General features: G+C 48.0%; 2 protein-coding genes across 2 annotated transcripts in view; one reads left to right on the top strand and one right to left on the bottom strand.

Moving 5' to 3' along the window:
• The window catches only part of SFRP1 (secreted frizzled related protein 1), a 47,799-nt gene that overhangs the window by 23,430 nt on the left and 6,436 nt on the right, over positions 1–17,933 (top strand). The window lies entirely within an intron of this gene.
• LOC116461821 (small ribosomal subunit protein uS14-like) lies at positions 14,770–14,907 on the bottom strand. The gene has a single exon (XM_032754067.1). The coding sequence runs from the start codon at positions 14,905–14,907 to the stop codon at positions 14,770–14,772; it is 138 nt and encodes a 45-aa protein (XP_032609958.1).

Genomic DNA, 17,933 nt, shown 5'->3' with positions numbered 1-17,933 from the left:
CCACTGGCCCTACACTCCCTCTGCCTCCCTTGGTGTCGATTTTCCTGGTGACTTTGAAAAACAAATCCTTTTTTGCCTTCACAGTTGTGTCCCTGTGTGTGTGCGGCGGGGGAGGTGGTGGGAAGGTTGGGCGGGAACCGCCCCTGCCTCGGAACAGGAGTAGAATCCATGTATTGTGTTGGGTTTTCCCTGTGACTGACAGCTCTTTGCCTGGAGCCTTCTTCGCTTACAGACTTAATGTATCTCCTGGCAGGTTTCCTTGTTTTGGATGATTACTCGAAGTCGGGAACAGGCAAGCCCAGGGAGGAACACAGAGTGTTTCTCTCTCTTGGGCTCATCGTCCCCATCCCTGTCCCCCCATTCCTGATGCTCTTTGGAAGTGGGGTGATGCCAGGAATCGGGTCTGGGCCAGCTGGAAACTGTGCTTCTGCTTTACCCACCCACCCTCTCCCCCGGCCTGGTTCCATAGAATGAGGACCCTGCGTTGGAGTGGAAACGTTGCCTGTTCCTCCCGTGGAACCCTCAGCCTGACAGTTCCTGGGGACCCATACCCCAAAACTCCGCATAGGACACCAAAGGGTGGCCACTTCCGAGGCAGCTGGGAGGGATCATTGGCAACCCCGACCCTAGCCTGAGCCTGGCCATCCCATCCGGTGGAGCCGCCATCCTGCTCGAGCTAACTGAGCACCTGTCTGTCCTAGGTCCCTGCCTCACCCCAGAATGCTCTTCAAAGGAGACATGGCAGGGGCACTCCCTGGCACTCGCGGGGGCTCAGCATTTCCTGAGTTGGAAGGGTTGGGGGGCTGGGCCACAGCCCCGCTGTTCTATCTGACTGTGGTCCTGGGAAGAGTGCTGCCAGGCGGGCTGGCCTCAGGGTCCCTGGCTCCTGGCTTTCCTGCCTCACTGCAGCCGCATTTCTTTTAGGAAATGACTTATCTGATAGTAAGCTGGGGCTGCACTTCTTCAGCCTGGAGTGGGGCTTAGTTCTCTGGTTTTTGGCATTTTATTCTGGCGGGGAGGTGGGGAGCGGCTTGCTTGCATTTGTGGAAGAAATGAGGGAGGCAGATTGAGCCCATGGGGCTGGAACCCGAGGGGCCGGGGCATCACCCTTCCAGAAATGTGTGCATGAAGGGAATAGTGCATGGGGAACGAGGGGCGGGGGACAGCAGTGGCTCCAGGAAGTCGGGAGTCCTGGTTCTGGTGCCAGCTCAGATGCTGACAGCTGAGGGGCTGGGGGGCCTCATTTTCTCTCTGGGCCTCAGTTTTCTGATCGGTAAAATGAGACTTTGGTTAGATGGCCTCTTAAATCCCATTGTGCTTTAATATTCTGTGCATCTATATGTGAAGTTCATGTTCGTTAAACACTCAGGTGCCACGAAGCACAATTTTTCTTCAGAGGAAATCTCACCTGGAACTCCATTGTGGAAAACCAGGCAGCCCAGGCCACCAGGTCGGAAGCGGAGGGGACTAAGTGTCGGGCTGGCTTGGCCTCCACTTACTCTTGGGGTGCATCTGTGGGGCATAGGGAAGAGTGTCTGACCTGAGGGAAGAAGGGCAGAGTGAACTCAATGAGACACTGACTCTGTACTTTCTCCCTGGACTGGAGCATCGGCCCTGGCCTCGCAGCCTGGGGGTACGCATGATGGCAGGCCACCTCAACCTGCTAGCCTGCACTTGCCGGCGCTTACCAGCTGCTCCCAGAGGCTTTGCCTCTGCCTCACCTAAGAATGCTCTTCAGAGGAGGCAGGGGAGACCCCTCCCCCTATGCCACCTTCCCTGGGCTCTGTAGAGTGAGCAGGTGTGGGCCCTGCAGGCTGGGCTCTGTGGAGTGAGCAGGTGTGGTCCCTGCAGGTCACTTCATTTGCTGCTGCCCTGAGTGGCTGTCCTGGCTGTTGTCAGCCGTGCTGGAGGTCCGTGGGTGTTTGCAGCCCAGCATCTCCTGAGCGGCAGCTCCATTGCCAGCCTGAGGGTCCCTGCCGACGCTCTCAGCCATCACAGAGCAGCCAGAGCACTGTGCCCAGTGTAAGTGGGGTTCGCTGTGGGAGGGGCCCTCCAGCAATGTTGGCCGGGCCCTGGTGTGTTCCAGCCTCTAGTGAAAGAGCTCTTCAGTGTGTTTACCTGGCACTTTCTTCCCACAGTGTGGCCGGTTTCCATAATAGCCACTGTGCTGCACCCGGAGCTGCCGTTCTCCTCCTCCTCCTCTTCCATCTGAGTTTGGGCTAATGAACCAGACTCTTTCTTATTATTCTTGGATTCTCCAGCTTCTCATCCTCACTCAGTGATGAGGCTCCTGTCAACCACTCTAGATGTGCGGGCCTAGGTTTGGATTCTACTTGCTGACAATCTTAAAGTTTGCCATGGCAAACAGGTAATGCTGGTGGGAGCTGCAGGCAGTCCCCCAGAGGGTCCCCTGGCCCAGTTAGGACACCTTGTGTACAGCAGTAGGTTGGATGGAACAGTCAGGCTGAGCAAAGTAACAAGCTCTAATCAACTCTTTGTGTTAGCCCAACTCATCAATAGATACAAGAAAATTGGAGGAGTTTGGCCAGGCGTGGTGGCTCACACCTGTAATCCCAGAACTTTGGGAGGCCAAGGCGGGTACATCACCTGAGGTCAGGAGTTCGAGACCAGCCTGACCCACATGGCGAAACCCCGTCTCTACTAAAAATACAAAAATTAGACGGGCGTGGTGGCGGGTGCCTGTAATCCCAGCTACTCTCGGGAGGCTGAAGCAGGAGAATCACTTGAACCCGGGAGGCAGATTGTGCCACTGCACTCCAGCCTGGGTGACAGAGCGAAATTGTCTCAAAAAAAAAAAAGACAGTTGGAGGAGTTAATTTTTTTTTAGTTTCTATAAAAATAGCGTTGCTCTGAATGATTTTTACAAGTTCAGCTGCTGACTTTGGCCTGAACTTCTGATCACTTCATTGGATTGTCTTTAAGTAAATCTTGAGCATGGCTGAAACAGCAATTGGTGGCCTGCATGTTTTCTGTCTAGATGGTCTCACGGGGGTTTCCTATCTGGCCACCAGCTCTGTCTAATGCAGAGAACGTGACCTATTCGCAGGACAAGGCCTAAAGATCATCCTACTCCCATTCTGTGGGAGACACACACACTCTGAAAGGGACTCGGAGGAGGAGGTAGATGTGACGCCTACCTGGTGGTCTAATTCTGACACTTGTCAGGGAAAAGTACTTTTTATTGTAGCAAAGGGAAGGAGAAACAAAGACATGACTGACCTGAAACTTAATAAAGAAAGATATTGAAATCTACATCTAGAAAGAGAGGAAGAAACAGGATGTTTCTCATGTTGTCCAAGGTCATGTAATGAAAGCAAGAATCTAAATTCAGCAGTGTTCTTATCTGTGAGGTACGTTGGAATCTTCATTCTTTTGGAGTGGAATGAAGAAGAATGAGATCGTAGATAGCCACAGAGAGCTTCTTGAAAGAACATAGGGAAATGAATCAAAATTTCTAAAGCTGCAGTTATTTTGGCCCGATCAGTGTAAAAATCTTTATTTGCTTGTCTCTGGCTTTTCCTGAAGGCAGGGTAGTACTTTAAAATTGGACAGAAAGCCAGGAAAATAAAATAAATGAACGGATGAATAAAGCATAGATAAACATGTATATAACTCTGTACGTATATTTGTGTATATAATTTATTTTTGAATATGTAGTTTCAAAAAGGCAATGTGTTCACATTGTATAAAATTAAAAATGTCCAAATAATACAGAATTAAAAGTAAGAGGAACAGGTTGCCATGTTCAAAATGCTTTCCCATGCTTGAGCTTATTTTTATTTTATTTTAAAATTTATTTTATTTTATTTTTTCTATTTCAGATTTCCAAACAAGCATTTTTTGTGTGTTTTTGGAGGCAGGGTGTCTTGCTCTGTCACCCAGGCTGGAGTGCAGTGACACAATTCTAGCTCACTGTAGCTTTGACCTCCTGGGCTCAAGTAATCCTCCTACCTCAGCCTTCTGAGTAGCTGGGACTACAGGCCCACATGACCAAGCCTGACTAGTTAAAAAAAATATATAGAGATGGAGTCTTGCTATGTTGCCCAGGCTGGTCTCAAACTCCTGGGCTCAAGCCGTCCCCCAACCTTGGCCTCCCAGAGTGTTGGGATTATAGGCCTGAGTCACCCTGCATGGCCAAAACCTAACTTCTAACATTACAAAACACAGAGCTACAAGGTGCACACATCTGAACAGCTTGGGTGAGAGGCCCTTTGCCATGCAGGCAAACCAGGGACAGTGAGAGGCAGATATGGGAGGCAACCAACCAGCTACCCAAAAGGCCCTTAGCAACCCAGTCCTATAGAGTGACGAGAGGAATGGAGGGGCTGCCTTTTGCGCCCTTGGCCCTGAGTGCTCTGAAGGTCTCCAGCTGTCTCGTGAATTGTCCTAGCAGCTCATTTCAAGCTCTTCAGACGAATGAGGACCCTTTGAAACTTGTTTATTTGTTGACCATGAGGCACGACATATGCATTCGCCAGAGGTGCTCTGGACAAATCACAGTCAGGGTAGGCGAGAACACCAGAGAGTGGTCAGCAAGGTTGGGAGGGGATCCTAGATCTTGAGCCTGTGCCTCTCCCAGTTGGCCATGTATATGAAATACATCACCCTGTAGGGTGTGGGGGTTTCCCCTGCACACAGCATTGCAGCTCCTCAGGTTACCGATCGTACTTAGCCAGGGTGTGTGCAGTATATGAGGGATGGCTTCACAGCGAACCCTCAGTCAATGACAGATTGACCCTGTGGCTGTTGTTTATATTATGCCCCTGTATACACATCCATCCACAAGAGATAGGAGCCACAAGGGTGCTTGGATAGCATCTGAGGACTGACTAGCTGCCTACGCATCCTCAATGTGTGTGAACTCTTTGGATGGCAGCCATGGGCTTAACCCTTCTGTGCTTTGAAGGGACTTTGCCTCTAGCTATGGGTGAGTGCAAGCTGACATTTGTCTTTTATTTTCCCCTGTCTGTGGCTGCAACATCAATCCCCCCACGCTGAGGGAGTGAGGGACACTGCACCCCCACTCCACTGGCAAGTCCTTGAAGGGCCTGCCCGGCCCCTTGGATGTGTCCAGCTGTGTAACACGGCAAAGCTTGCTGGTGAACGCTGCTGAGGTGAGGCTGTGATCAGCACCCCTGCTGCAAACTGGAGGCCTTGGGGAGGAGGTGCAGGAGAGAGGACTCCCACTCCCTCCCTGCACGGGGTGGAAGGCCATGAACGAGGTAGGAGCACTTGGCAGGTGGCAGGAGAGGCAGGAAAAGGAAATAGAGGAGAGGGAGCTGCATACATTAGAGGTGGTCATGCCTGCTGGGAGCTCACAGGCCTGTCCCACAGGACTCAGCCTTGGCCCCCAAATCCGGATGTTGACTATCTTCAGTAGGAAGAGAAGCACAGTCCCTGGAGAGTACTTGGAACATTAAAAGAATCTGTCTGTTGTTGGAGAGATACTTAGAAAGCACTTGCCTTCTGCATGCTAGGAGCGCTTCTGGGAGTTGGGGAAGGCGCTCCAGAATGCGGGCCGAGCACCCGTTCCTGCAAAGCTCTGTCTCTGTGTGCCCCGAGTCTTTGCCCATCCAGCAGCCTTCTGTGGTCTCCTCTAGGGCTGGGGCTGTTTGTCCCTCTGCGGGTGCTAATTTGGCCCCATGGGTCAGCAGCTCCTGCAGCCACAGGGAAGCTTTTTGTTTGTTTCTTCTCAAGAAATGGCTTCCTGAAGAAGCAGAAAGGGCGTGCAGAGTCGGGGTCATATGGGTTTTTATTGCCGTTTGCTCCCTTCAGCTCTCAGAACCTCTGCCCCGTGACTTGTGTGTAGGCTCCAGATGGGTTGAGAGAAAGGAAAGACCCAGGGAGGGTCTGAGGACCTGGAAGCCGGAGTCAGGGCATTCAGCTTGAGGCCGATGCCACCTGGCTGCCCTGAATGAATGCCAGCGGAGTAGGGCAGGGAGTGCGAATTCTAGAAAATAGAGGTAAGGCCAGCTTTGACATAGGACTGGGTGCTGATTCCTCTTAGCTTTTTAGATTCTTGGCTTCGGCCAGACCTGTCTCAGGTCAAGACACTTTTCAGCTTTGAGAGGCCAGCGTTCCTCTGCATCCTGTTTGGTGTACATTGTCATCTCACTGGATCATTGTGTGCCTCTGGCAGGGCTTTGCCGCACCACCCCCCGACCCTGCACCCCACAAAGGAAAACTGTATGAGCTCCGTCAGCCCTCCCCCTGCACCCCCCCGGACTTGGGAGGGAAGCCCGGTGCTGCCCATCTTATGCTGGGGAAGGTGTGCGGCTTGGGCCCAGGCTCAGGCTGGACCTCGTGCCTGCCAAGGGCCGGAGTCAGAGCAGGCCACTAGGGCGCCTCTGTCTTCAAGCCTTCCTGCTGTTGATGTAAAACCTAGAAAGCTGAAAAAAAGAAAGAGACTATTCAGGTGTAGAAAGTTGGATAAATAGGTAGGGTCAGAAATGGGAATAAGCAAGAACCTTGAACTGTGCTTGTGACACTATCAGGTCCAGAGAGACGAGGCTTCTATTTTTGCTTTGGAGAGAATCGTGTGATGGCAAGGATGAAGGATTTTGGACATAGGATTTTTTTGTGCTTTCTTAGCTGTGTACTTTGGAGCTGTCTATGATGGATCAGAGGGATGCTTCCCTCTCTAAATCCCTTTATGCCTAGAAAGCTCTTGGAGGGAAAAGGGGCCAGTGAGACCCTTCTCTGCCCCTAGGCCTGAAAAGCAGCTATCCCCAGTAGAAAGGGGATCCCCAAGACAGAGCCCTCTTGTTCTGCTTATGTGGTTCGTTTTGCTTCTAGTAGTGTTTATATGTTGTTAGCCAGGCTTCGTAGATCAAAGTCCAGCTCTGCCATGGACTAGTTGTGGGACTTGAACCTTTCTGTCCCAGAAAGGTTCTGCTCCCAGACATCTAGAAACTGGATGTCATTATTGGAGTATCTGCCTTCTAGGCTGTTAGAGGTGTCCCAGAGTGCATCTACTAATAGGTGGGTAGACCAGACCCCGGCCTGGACAAGCACTCGGTGACCACTGGCTCTTGCTGTTGTTAGTGCTGAAGCAGAGGTCTGTGCAGAGAGTTCCAGTCTCGCGAGTGAGTCTTTGAGCATCCAGGCAGTGGCTGAGCTCTTTCCATCTCTCTGTTCATTTGTGTGCCCCACGTGTGTTTAGCTGAGCCCCCTGATGTCGGGCATTGCACTAGTCATTGAACAGAGATTGGATGAGTTGTGGGCCATGTCCTACATGAGCTCACAGAGGGGAGGAGGAGAGGTAGGAACACTCGTGGGTCATTCTCATGCAGAGCTCTGCTGCATCAATGTTGAGGCAAGGAGAGCCAGGAAGGCCAAGGCTAGACTGGGCTGGGGAGGCATCAAGGAGAAGATGGTCTGTAGCTTGGCCTGAAGCACAGGTGACCTGCACCCCCTTCCTTCAGAGGGGACAAACCGAGAACATGATAAAGGGAGAAGAGTGAGGTGCACCTGCTGCGATTTTGCAGAGGCATTGGACTAACTTCGTCAGGGGTCTCTCAGTGAAGGGTCCAGCAGCTCCCTAGGCCTCTGCTCCCCATCTGTCACATGGGATGGCATGAAGACCTGCTGATTATTGTGTGTGGAGTGTGTCAGGTGTTTTCCCGGGGCTGTCTTTGAGCTTAGACAACTTTGTGACCAATATGGTGCTCTTGTGCTGCTGTCTGCCCTTCAGGGCTGGCCTCGGGCACATGCAAGCAAGGCCCCTGGGGGTGGAGCGGCTTGGGCAGCATTGCCATCTGAGGGGTGGGATGTTCCCATTGTGCGGTCTGGGCTTCTCTACTGGATTTCAAAGACAGGGAAAGGAAATAGGAAGATGCAGATGTAGATTGCCATTGCAGGCAGGGAGACTGAGATGAACGGGTCCATCTCAATGAATGAACACATTCATTTTGCAAATGGCTACCCTGGGAGCCAGAGAAGTAAAATGATTTTACCCAAGTTTATGCTAAAGGTTAGTGGTGGAGTCTAATCCACTAAAACGTGAGTGGTGGGGTTGGTCAGCTGGGGTCTGCTGACTCTCCACTTGGGGTCCTTTCCTCTTAAATGTGCTGCCTCTTGCTATCCAAGCTTTTGTTTTCTTGACTTTGCAAGCACCCACAGCTCTGGAATAGACCTTAGCAATTCTGTAAGTAGTGCTGACCACCTTGCCCTACTCCGCTGTGTCTTGGACAGGCCTGTGCCAATTTTGCTGGCTTCCACGTGAGCTCCAGTAGGTTTGGGGGGCTGCCCTGGGCCTCTAGGATGTTTAGACGTCATCCAAGAAAGAGTCCTTAAAATGTACCACTGTGAATAACCAAGGTGACAAATCAAACAACCCACCCTGTCCCAACCCTCAGGCTCTTTAAACCAGTGGTTCTCAAGTATGATCCCTAGGCCAGCAGCATTAACATCACTTGGGGACTTGTTAGAAATGCACATTTCTGGCCAGGCACAGTGGTCATGCCTGTAATTCTGGCACTTTGAGAGGCCAAAGTGGGAGGATCTCTTGAGGCCAGAAGTTCAAGACCAGCCTTGGAAACATAGTGAGACACCATCTGTACAAAACTAAAAAAAAATTTTTTAGTTAGGTGGTGTGGTGGCTCATGCCCATAGTCCCAGTTACTCAGGAAGATCCTTTGAGCCCTGGAGTTCAAGGCTGCAGGGAGCTGTGATCGCACCACTGTACTCTGACCTAGGCGACAGAGTGAGACCCGGTCTCTAAAAATAAAAACCAATGCAGATTCCTGGGCCCCATCTCATGGCTGCTGACTCAGAAGCTCCAGGGGTGGAGCCCAGCAGTCTGCATTTTTAACAATCCTCCAGGTGATTCTGATGATGCTCACTCTAGCATCTCTCAGAGCGAGGGAGAGTTTGTGTCTTTTCTGAAGCCCACTCCCCATCTTTTCCCTCCCAGGAGACCATCCCACATTTCAACTCGCCATTTGGGCAAACACCAGGGGGTAGATTGGAGAGGAATGAAAAACCAGTGACCCCATGGTAGGAAAAGCTGTTTGCCTTGGCAGGTTTGCCTGGACTCAGAGCCAAGATTCAATCAATCATAGTGATGGACTTTATTTAAGTGATTCTCCTATTCTTCTTTCTCTCCCTCCAGTGCAGGGTGGTGGCGGGGGTGGGGGGTTGAGGATGGAAGAGGCTAAGGTGCACATTGGGAAGGGGAGGGGCCACAGTTCTTCTCTGATCCACTCTGAGGCCCAAGCCCTTGCTCCCCAAGACCCGTGGCTTCCCAGATGAAATCACACCAGGCAACACTTTGCTCTCGGAGCGGGGTTTTCATTTTGCACCATTAGCTTAACTCAGTGGGGATTTAACACAGTCTAGGAAATCAAGCAGTTAGCAGCAGGATTCTGGATGGCTGACATTGATGCTGCTAGTGTGTATGCATTGATGATGCTGGCGAGTGTGTGTGCATGTGTACATGAGCTTGCGTGTGTGCGTTCATATGTGAGTATTGGGGAGAGGGCTCTGCAAAGTTGCAATCTCTACTCTCCTGCCTGGCCACCTTCCCGAGGTGTCTGGGGTCCAGAAAACAGGACAACTTCAATTAAATAATTTGTCCCAAATGAGCAACTCAGGAGCATTTTCAACATCTGCTGTTTTTTGTTTTGTTTTGTTTTTGGAGATGAGAGAAAAAGAAATCTGCTTTGGGTCTTGTTTTTTTAGTTAAGTTGTTTTTTTTTTTTTTTTTTCTTGTGTGTAACGTATGTCTTGTAGTCAGCAAATGCATCTAAGTATGCAGCATGTGGCTTGTGGTCAGGGGAGAGACGCTGAGTTATTGTGACAAAGCACAAGCCCCTTTCTCTGCTAAACGAATTAATGATGCCAGACATCGGCTCCTGCTGGGAACAGTGGGGTCTGTTAAGCTGCCATTGCAAGGCCATTGTCAGTAGGACTTATCTGGGCCCTAGTGCTGCAAAGCCAGCTCGCCATGGTGCCCAGACCTCTGCTGAGTGTTGGAAGGAGGTTGTGGTTGCTTGCAGCCAAACACCGTACCCAGTGCTGTTACTGAATCTCATTTGCACAATTGGACTTGGGGAGTGTGCTTTCTGCCTCAGACCTCGGGGTTGCCTAAGACATGTGTGATCTGGGGCTGGGAGGCAGGAAACCAGTGCTCTGTCTTCATGGCTTAGTGAGGCTTTGGTATCTGAGCAGACTTTTCCACCTGGAGGCTCTGTGGGGTAGGAGGGGTGGAGCAGGCCCATGGGACTGGTGCATTGGGGTGCCCGTCTGTGGGCCTTTCCCCATCGGCCAAGCTGGGCTAAGTCACTTTGTAGAGTTTACAGACTGGTGTGGTGGCTCACATCTTTGAGAGCACTTTGAGAGGCTGAGGTGGGAGGATCACTTGAGCTCAGGAGTTCGAGACCAACCTGGGAAAGATGGCGAGACCCTGTTTCTACACAAAAATTTAAAAATTAGCCAGGTGTGATGCTGAATGCTTGTCGTCACAGCTCCTCAGGAGGCTGACACTGAAGGATCACTTGAGCCCAGAAGATCAAGACTGCGGTGAGCTGTGATGGCGCCACTGCACTCCAGCCTGGGTGACAAAGTGAGACCCTGTCTCTTAAAGAGTTTGCCAGTCTCGGATCATGAGGTCAGGAGATCGAGACCATCCTAGCTAACATGGTGAAACCCCGTCTCTACTAAAAATACAAAAAATTAGCCGGGCGTGGCAGTGTGTGCCTGTAGTCCCAACTACTCGGGAGGCTGAGGCAGGAGAATTGCTTGAATCCAGGAGGTGGAGGTTGCAGTGAGCCAAGATTCCGCTACTGCACTCCAGCCTGGGCAAAAGAGCAAAACTCTGTCTAAAAAAAAAAAGAGTTTGCCAATCTCACTGTGACTAGCTTGCTCCCTACTTCTCATGTTATCTCTTTGGGAACTTTAGGCCCCTCTGAAAGAGAAAGCAATTTAGGGAAAAAGCAAGTCTCTTAGGAATCAGAGTGTGTGGTCTGGTATCTGCCTCTGGGTGATTTTTTTTTTTTTTAACAGCACCTTTTGGAAAAAATGGATCCAACTGCTTGCCCCATCGTCCCAGATGGCTAGGCCCCCATTCATCCCCTCTCGCTCTCCTACTGGAGGAACTGCTGTATAAAACATAAAGCTCTGGGCAGAGAAGCAGGGAGCAGGTTCCAGGCAGAGCTGACAAGTGACTTCACTTTTGAGCATCGGTTGAACCAGATTTAATGTCTCTTCCAGTTCTAAGTAAACAATTTGCATTCTAACCCAATTGATTTTGTTATCTGAAAAATGATGGGGATTGACTAAATCAGTGGACTGCCTCCCTCCTCCTCCTCAAAAAAGAAAAAAAAGGAAACAGCAAAAATCTGGTTGAGAAAGCAGAATTCTTACTCAAAACGCTTAAGAAGTCCTAAGTATATGGCCGAGTTGCTCCAGCTGAATGGAGGGTGAAGGGTCTGGAAATGTAAAATCTCTGTATTTCCTTCATGATCTGACATTTTGTGGTTCATTTATATTTTATGTATACTGACATTCTTTATTAGACTGTAAGTTTTTTAAATTTTAAATTTTTGATTCAACATATAGTTTAAAAAGTTAAATTGGAATGAAAGGTTTTTAACAAAAACTGCAGTTCCCTTCCCACCTCTAGTTCCTATGACCTAGAAGTAATAATTTTCAAGTATTTTAGTGATTTCTTCATATTCAGAAAACTGGAGCAAATAAATAACATGGTTATAATTGGATTTCTTATTTTTAATATTTAGATATTCTTTATTGATTTTCTGTTATTGAAGTTAAAGATTTATCTCTCTTACACTGTCTTTCCAGTACAGTTATATCACATTTTTAGTTAATATTCAGTGTTTAATTATTATAATTATGTAAATATTATTTGCAGCTGAGCCATGTAGTGTACTGCATATTTATTTCTTTTCTTTTACATCATTTTGTTTTTCCTGGAGATAGTAACTGCCCCATTTTATTCACCCAGTTACTTATGTTCGTATTATAAATTCAGCCCCAAGCTTTCTGGCAGATATGCATCAGGAAATCTGCCTGAGTTCTCTTTCCTGCCATTGGTCTGGGCTGATGGAGCTTTAGGCTTGTTTGTTAGATAGGGTTCTTCAGAAAAATAGAACCAACAGGAGATGGGAGAGGGAGTTAATTAGGGGCATTGGTTCACAGGTTCGGAGAAGTCTCACGATAGGCTGTCTGCAAGCTGGAGAACCAGAGAAGCCTTGGAACAATGCAGCCCCCAGTCTGAGGCTGAAAGCCTGAGAGCCCCCAGGAGGCCACTGGTGCAAGCCCCAAAGTCCCAGAGCCGAAAAACATGGAGTCTGATGTGCAAGGGCAGGAGGAGAGAAACAGCCATTATTGGGAAGGGAGGGAGAGCAGAAACTCCACAAGCTGAATACCTGCCTTCTTCTCCTTTCTTTATTCTGACTGCCCTTGCAGCTGATTGGGTGGTGCCGGCCCACATTGATGTCTGAATCTTCCTCTCCCAGCCCACTGACTCACATGTCAGTCTCCTCTGAAACACCCTCTTGGACACACACACGTTTCCAGCCTTCTCGGCATCCCTCAATCCAAGCTGGCACCTAAAATTAACCATCACAGCCTGCCACACAGTTGTTCTGGAAAAACCATCCTGAGCCTTCCTTTTCCTTTCTTAGGTTAGACCTTTGGTTTCCTGAATCCTGTGTCTTGTTTAATTCTGCATTTTTTTAAATAGGTAAGTGAGATGATGGACATGCTAATTAGCTTGATTTAATCATTCCTTCTCATATACAAAACATCACATTGTAACCCATAAATGTATGCAATTATTACTTTTCAATCAAAAATAACATTAATAATGCCTTTTTTTTTTTTTTTTTTTTTTGAGACAGAGGCCCAGAGTGCAGTGGCATGATCTCGGCTCACTGCAGCCTCTGCCTCCCGAGTTCAAGAAATTCTCCTGCCTCAGCCTACCAAGTAGATCGGCCCACAGGTGCGCACCACCATGCCTGACTAAGTGTTTGTATTTTTAGTAGAGACAGAGTTTTGCCATGTTGCCTAGGCTGGTCTCAAACTCCTGAGCCCAGGCAATCTGCCTACCTTGGCCTCTCAAAGTGCTAGGATCACAGGTGTGAGCCACTGTGCCTGGCTAATAATACATTTTATAAATTAAAAAAATTCTGCATTTTTGTAGAGCACATCATTGAGTAGTTTCCTAAGAAAAGATACATGGGAGATGATGTTTTAAAACCTTTTAATGCCTGAAGATGTTTTTATTCTACTCTTGCATGCTGATTGATAGCTTGCCTCAGTATCAAATTTGGCAATTTTAAAGGCATTGATTCATTATCCTCCAGTTTCTAGTGTCTGTATTGATAAATCCAGTGCAACTGGGATACTGATCCTTTGTATTAGATGTCTACTCTTTTCTCTTGAAGATTTTAAAAGTTATTTTTGTCTTTCATATTTCTAAATGTCATGATTCTTTGAGCTGGGTGTTGTTTAACCTAAGGACTCATGTTCTTCATTTCTGGAAAGTTTTCTTGTATTATTTCTTTGGTATTTTCTCCCATTTCTTTTCTTGGTTCTCTCTTGCTATAATACCCTTTTCTCAGATGTTGAAACTCTTGGATTGATTCTCTTTTTCTTTCCTCTATTTCCCATCTGTTTGTCATTTTGTTCATCTTTTCAGGAAATTTCTTCAACCTTATCTTTTAAAAAAAATTTTAAAAATATTCTTGAAAAATTTTTTGAGACAGTCTGGCTCTGTCACCTAGGCTGGAGTGCAGTGATGTAATCTCAGCTCACTGCAACCTCTGCCTCCTGAGTTCAAGAGATTCTCCTACCTCAGCCTGCCAATTAGCAGGAATTATAGGCACATGCCACCACACAGGCTAATTTTTGTATTTTCAGTAGAGACAGGGTTTCGCCATGTTGGCCAGGTTGGTCTGGTCTTGAACTCTTGGCCCCAAGTGATCCACCTGCCTTGGCCTCCCAAAGTTCTGGGATTACAGGCATGAGTCACCATGCCTGGCCTCTTCAACCTTATCTTAAAACCATTATTTATTGATTTTCTGTTATTGAAGTTAAAGATTTATCTCTTTTACACTACCTTTCCAATAGAATTATATCACACTTTTGGTTAATATTGAATGTTTAATTTATTAGAATTATGTAAATATTATTTGCAGCTGAGCCATGTAGTGTACTGCATATTTATTTCCTTTCTTTTACATCTTTTTACTTGCCTTGCATTTTATATTTCTTCTCTTATATTTTAAATTTCCAAGTAATCTTTCCTAGTCTCTGAACATTCCTTTTAATAGCTTTCTGTTCTTGTTTTAGGAATACAAAAGTCTTATCTAATTTATTATCATTTAAAACAATTTTTTTGAGGCAGGGTCTCACTCTGTCACCCAGGCTGGAGTGCAGGGGTGCAATCATAGCTCACTGCAGCCTCAATCTCCCCAGACTCAGCTGATCCTTTCACCTCGGCTTCCTGAGTAGCTGGGACTACAGGCATGCACCATGCCTGGCTATTTTTTTTGGTAGAGATGGGGTCTCACTATATTGCCCAGGCTGGTCTCTAACTCTTGGGTTCAAGTGATCTGCTTACCTCAGCCTCCCAAAGGGCTGAGATTACAGGTGTGGGCCACCACTCCTGGCCATATTATCATTTTTTAAAGTTTTTTTTTAAATTTTATTTTATGTACAGAGAGCTAGCATGGTTTCTTTCACTTGGTGGATGCCTTGGATAATCCATTCAAGGAAGCTCACTTAGTCTAACCTAATGAAGCCTACCTCCTCTGCATACTGATGGAAACACTGGCAGCACATGTTGAGGCCATAATGACAAGAGCGAGAACCCTGGCCGAATTTTTTTGGGTGGCTCCAGGAGAGCTGCTGGTGACCCATCTTGCTTTTGGGCGTGCAACAAGGCAAAAAGCGAAAAGTTTTTTTTTTTTTTTAATACTCCCTGCATTGTCTCTGTTATCTCTGAATTCCTTTTCTTCCTTTTCTGTTTTGTATGTTACGGTCTCTGCTATTCACATTTGGAGGCTTTCCTTAAATACTTGCCAGTCCTTGACTGTCCATTTGAATTTAACAGCGAGACATGAAGTTGGAAGCTCTTTGTGTACATGCAGGGCCCGTGATTTGTTGGGCCTCACATGAGAATTTTGCAGAGGGCCCTTAGGTCTTTTCTTTTGAACTACTCTTAGGTTGATGCAGAAGTAACTACGGTTTTTGCAATTGAAAGTAATGGCAAAGACCGCGACTACTCTTGCAATAGCCTAATAGTTACTTTAGAGAAAAACCACTCAATCCTCTGACACAGGCATATAAATGTAGTGTTCTAAGACCCGAGTGTCTCATTCTTCACTTTGCAGACTTTCATGTAACCCTTTGGTATTCATGCAGCAGCACCCTGTCCGGTCCTCCTCTGTGTCTAGTATACCCCAGCGGCAGGCTCTCTGCAGGTTCAGGCCTTTTTTTCCCCTTTTCTTTTCTTTTTTTTTTTTTTTTGAGATGGAGTCTTGCTCTGTCGCCCAGGCTGGAGTGCAGTGTGCGATCTCGGCTCACTGCAACCTCCACCTCCCGGGTTCAAGCGATTCTCCTGCCTCCAGCCTCCCGAGTAGCTGGGACTACAGGCCTTCTGTGTAGAATGAAGCCCATGGCTACTGCTGGAGTTGGTGAGGGCAGCCACCTGGACTCATGGCCCAGGGGAGTAGGTTTGAGAGTCCACATGTAAACTTGCTGCCAATCCCAACATTGACAGCCTCTGTGATGGAGTTCAGGAGTGTCTGGGGGCCCCAATCAGGAGCATTTGTGGGACCTGCTGTGCAGATGGGCTTGTTTCTTACTGACATCCCTGTCTGTCCCTCTTTTTCTTCTTTTCTCTGCACTTTACTGGCATCCCTATCTGCATTTTAGCTTTTCTTCTCCCTTTTAAGCCAGATTCTACCATCTATTTGCTTTCTATCATACAAAATGTTGATATGTTCTTTTTTCCTTTACCACTTTCTTGCATGTGTTTATAACTTGTTTTTTTGACTATAATTTTAAACTGACTTCAAGAAAAGTGGGAATGATTGCACGTGCTCGGTCTAATCCATGTGGCTAGCGTGCCTGGGAGTGCTCCTTCACACTCAGTCCAGAAGCTTGGTGGTATGGCTTCTCTCTTCTTTTCCCTTCCCATTGGATTTTTGCTCCCTGGAATTTGCCCTCACCACTCCGGATCCTGGCCTCCTATGGGTTGGCGTGGCCCCCTAATCACCCAGTTAAGTGCTCTAGTTTCAGACTCATTCTTAAGCTCTTCGGCACTTAGGGTTGAGGGGTGTTTCCTCCATTTAAATGGACCCTGTGGTCTTCATTGACACTGGGCTGCCTGGTTTCCCAGCGGGGCCTCCCATGGCATTTACAGTAACTCTTCTTCCTTTCACCTGACGAAGGTGCTCCCTGGTGTGTCCCTCTTTCTCTCTGTACTTTACCCTTCATTGCTACTATCATCTGCAATCAGAGGAGTTATAAGATTGATTCCTAATGCAACCTCATGCCACCTTTCCCCACAGAACCTTCCTGGATTCCTACAGCCATTCCACAGGACTGGTTATGAAATGACTGGCTCTGCGCCAATGGTTGCCTTACGTTCAAAGTCATGGGTAGGATGTCTTGGGCTTGGGAGGGTTGGAGGCACCATTCATAGAAGAAGGGAGTCAGGAGGAAGAGATGGCTTTGAAGAATGTGAGGGTTTGGGATGGTGTGTGATGACTTCCTCATTCTCATTTCAGCTTCCCAAATAAGGCCAGGCTTCTTGGGGGAGCCTACCAAGGAAGTATAATTTGTGAGCAAAAATGGTTTGGGTGACTGCAAGTAGAATGAAAGCTTAATGGCTTACTCAAATGTAATGGATTATTTTAAGATTTCCCAAGAAAGACCCACGCAGGCCCTTGTTGCAGCCTCAAATTTTGAGTTTTCAAAGTTTCTGGGTCTCTGAATTCTTGCTGGCAGCTATGCCTAGGTGGGAGTCATGTCCTACCCTTGGAGGATGTTAAAATTGTTGCTTAAGAAAAAAAACACATAATTAAAAAAATTTTTTTGTTTGGTTTCAGATCAGGGTCTAGCTGTTACAAGGAGCTGAGATCCAGGGCCCAAGGTGGTAGTTTAGTCTTAGCCCTATCCTCCAGGCACAGCAGGGCGCCCAATGAGGGAGGCATGGAGGGAGCACAGGGTGGGGATAGTGCTGGAGATAAACTTTGCTGTCTCCCAGAAGTACCCAACAGGGTCTCCTCAGATGGTCGATCCACCAGGCCTGCAGTTGGATGGTGCCCTGCACTTTACAGACAGAGTACTGAGACTCAGAGAAGAACCCAGGACCTGCAACTGTATCCAGCGGTTGCCCCGGCTGCTACCTTCTGGGCTTCTGTTTGTTCACCACCACCATGTGCATTGCAAATTCAGCCCATGGGCAACATCACTGAGGCCCAGGCCTTGTGACCATGACGGGATGGGGTGGTGGTGATCAGTTCCGGGCTGCTCTTGGGCCAGCACCTGCCCTCGCCCCAGCAGCCCCGGGATGCAGCATGGTGGGGTCTGCACACACACCCACGAGGAAAAATCCACCCGGGACGGCTCATGATCTTTTCAACATTGTTGGTAGTCTGCACCCCTAAAACAAACCCTTGAAAGATGGAAAGATGTTAGTAATTTCTGGCCATATGTGCCTTCTTCCCTGCCCTCCCCACCTCAAAAAAAGAAAGGGGCCAAGTGGCAAGACAAGAAGTAAAGTCTAATGTGTAACACATTCCCATACTCTGATTTCTCCTCCCTGGCTGCTCCCCCACCTACGTAAACTACATTCCTTTACACGGTCATGGCAAAGGAACATTAATTTTTGATTTGAATTGTGATGGAAAGCAACACCATCAGAAGAGTGAAATAGT

The sequence above is a fragment of the Hylobates moloch genome, unplaced genomic scaffold (assembly GCF_009828535.3).
Source record: "Hylobates moloch isolate HMO894 unplaced genomic scaffold, HMol_V3 SCAFFOLD_22, whole genome shotgun sequence".
NCBI lineage: Eukaryota > Metazoa > Chordata > Mammalia > Primates > Hylobatidae > Hylobates > Hylobates moloch.
This window is presented reverse-complemented; position numbering and strand designations above follow the sequence as displayed.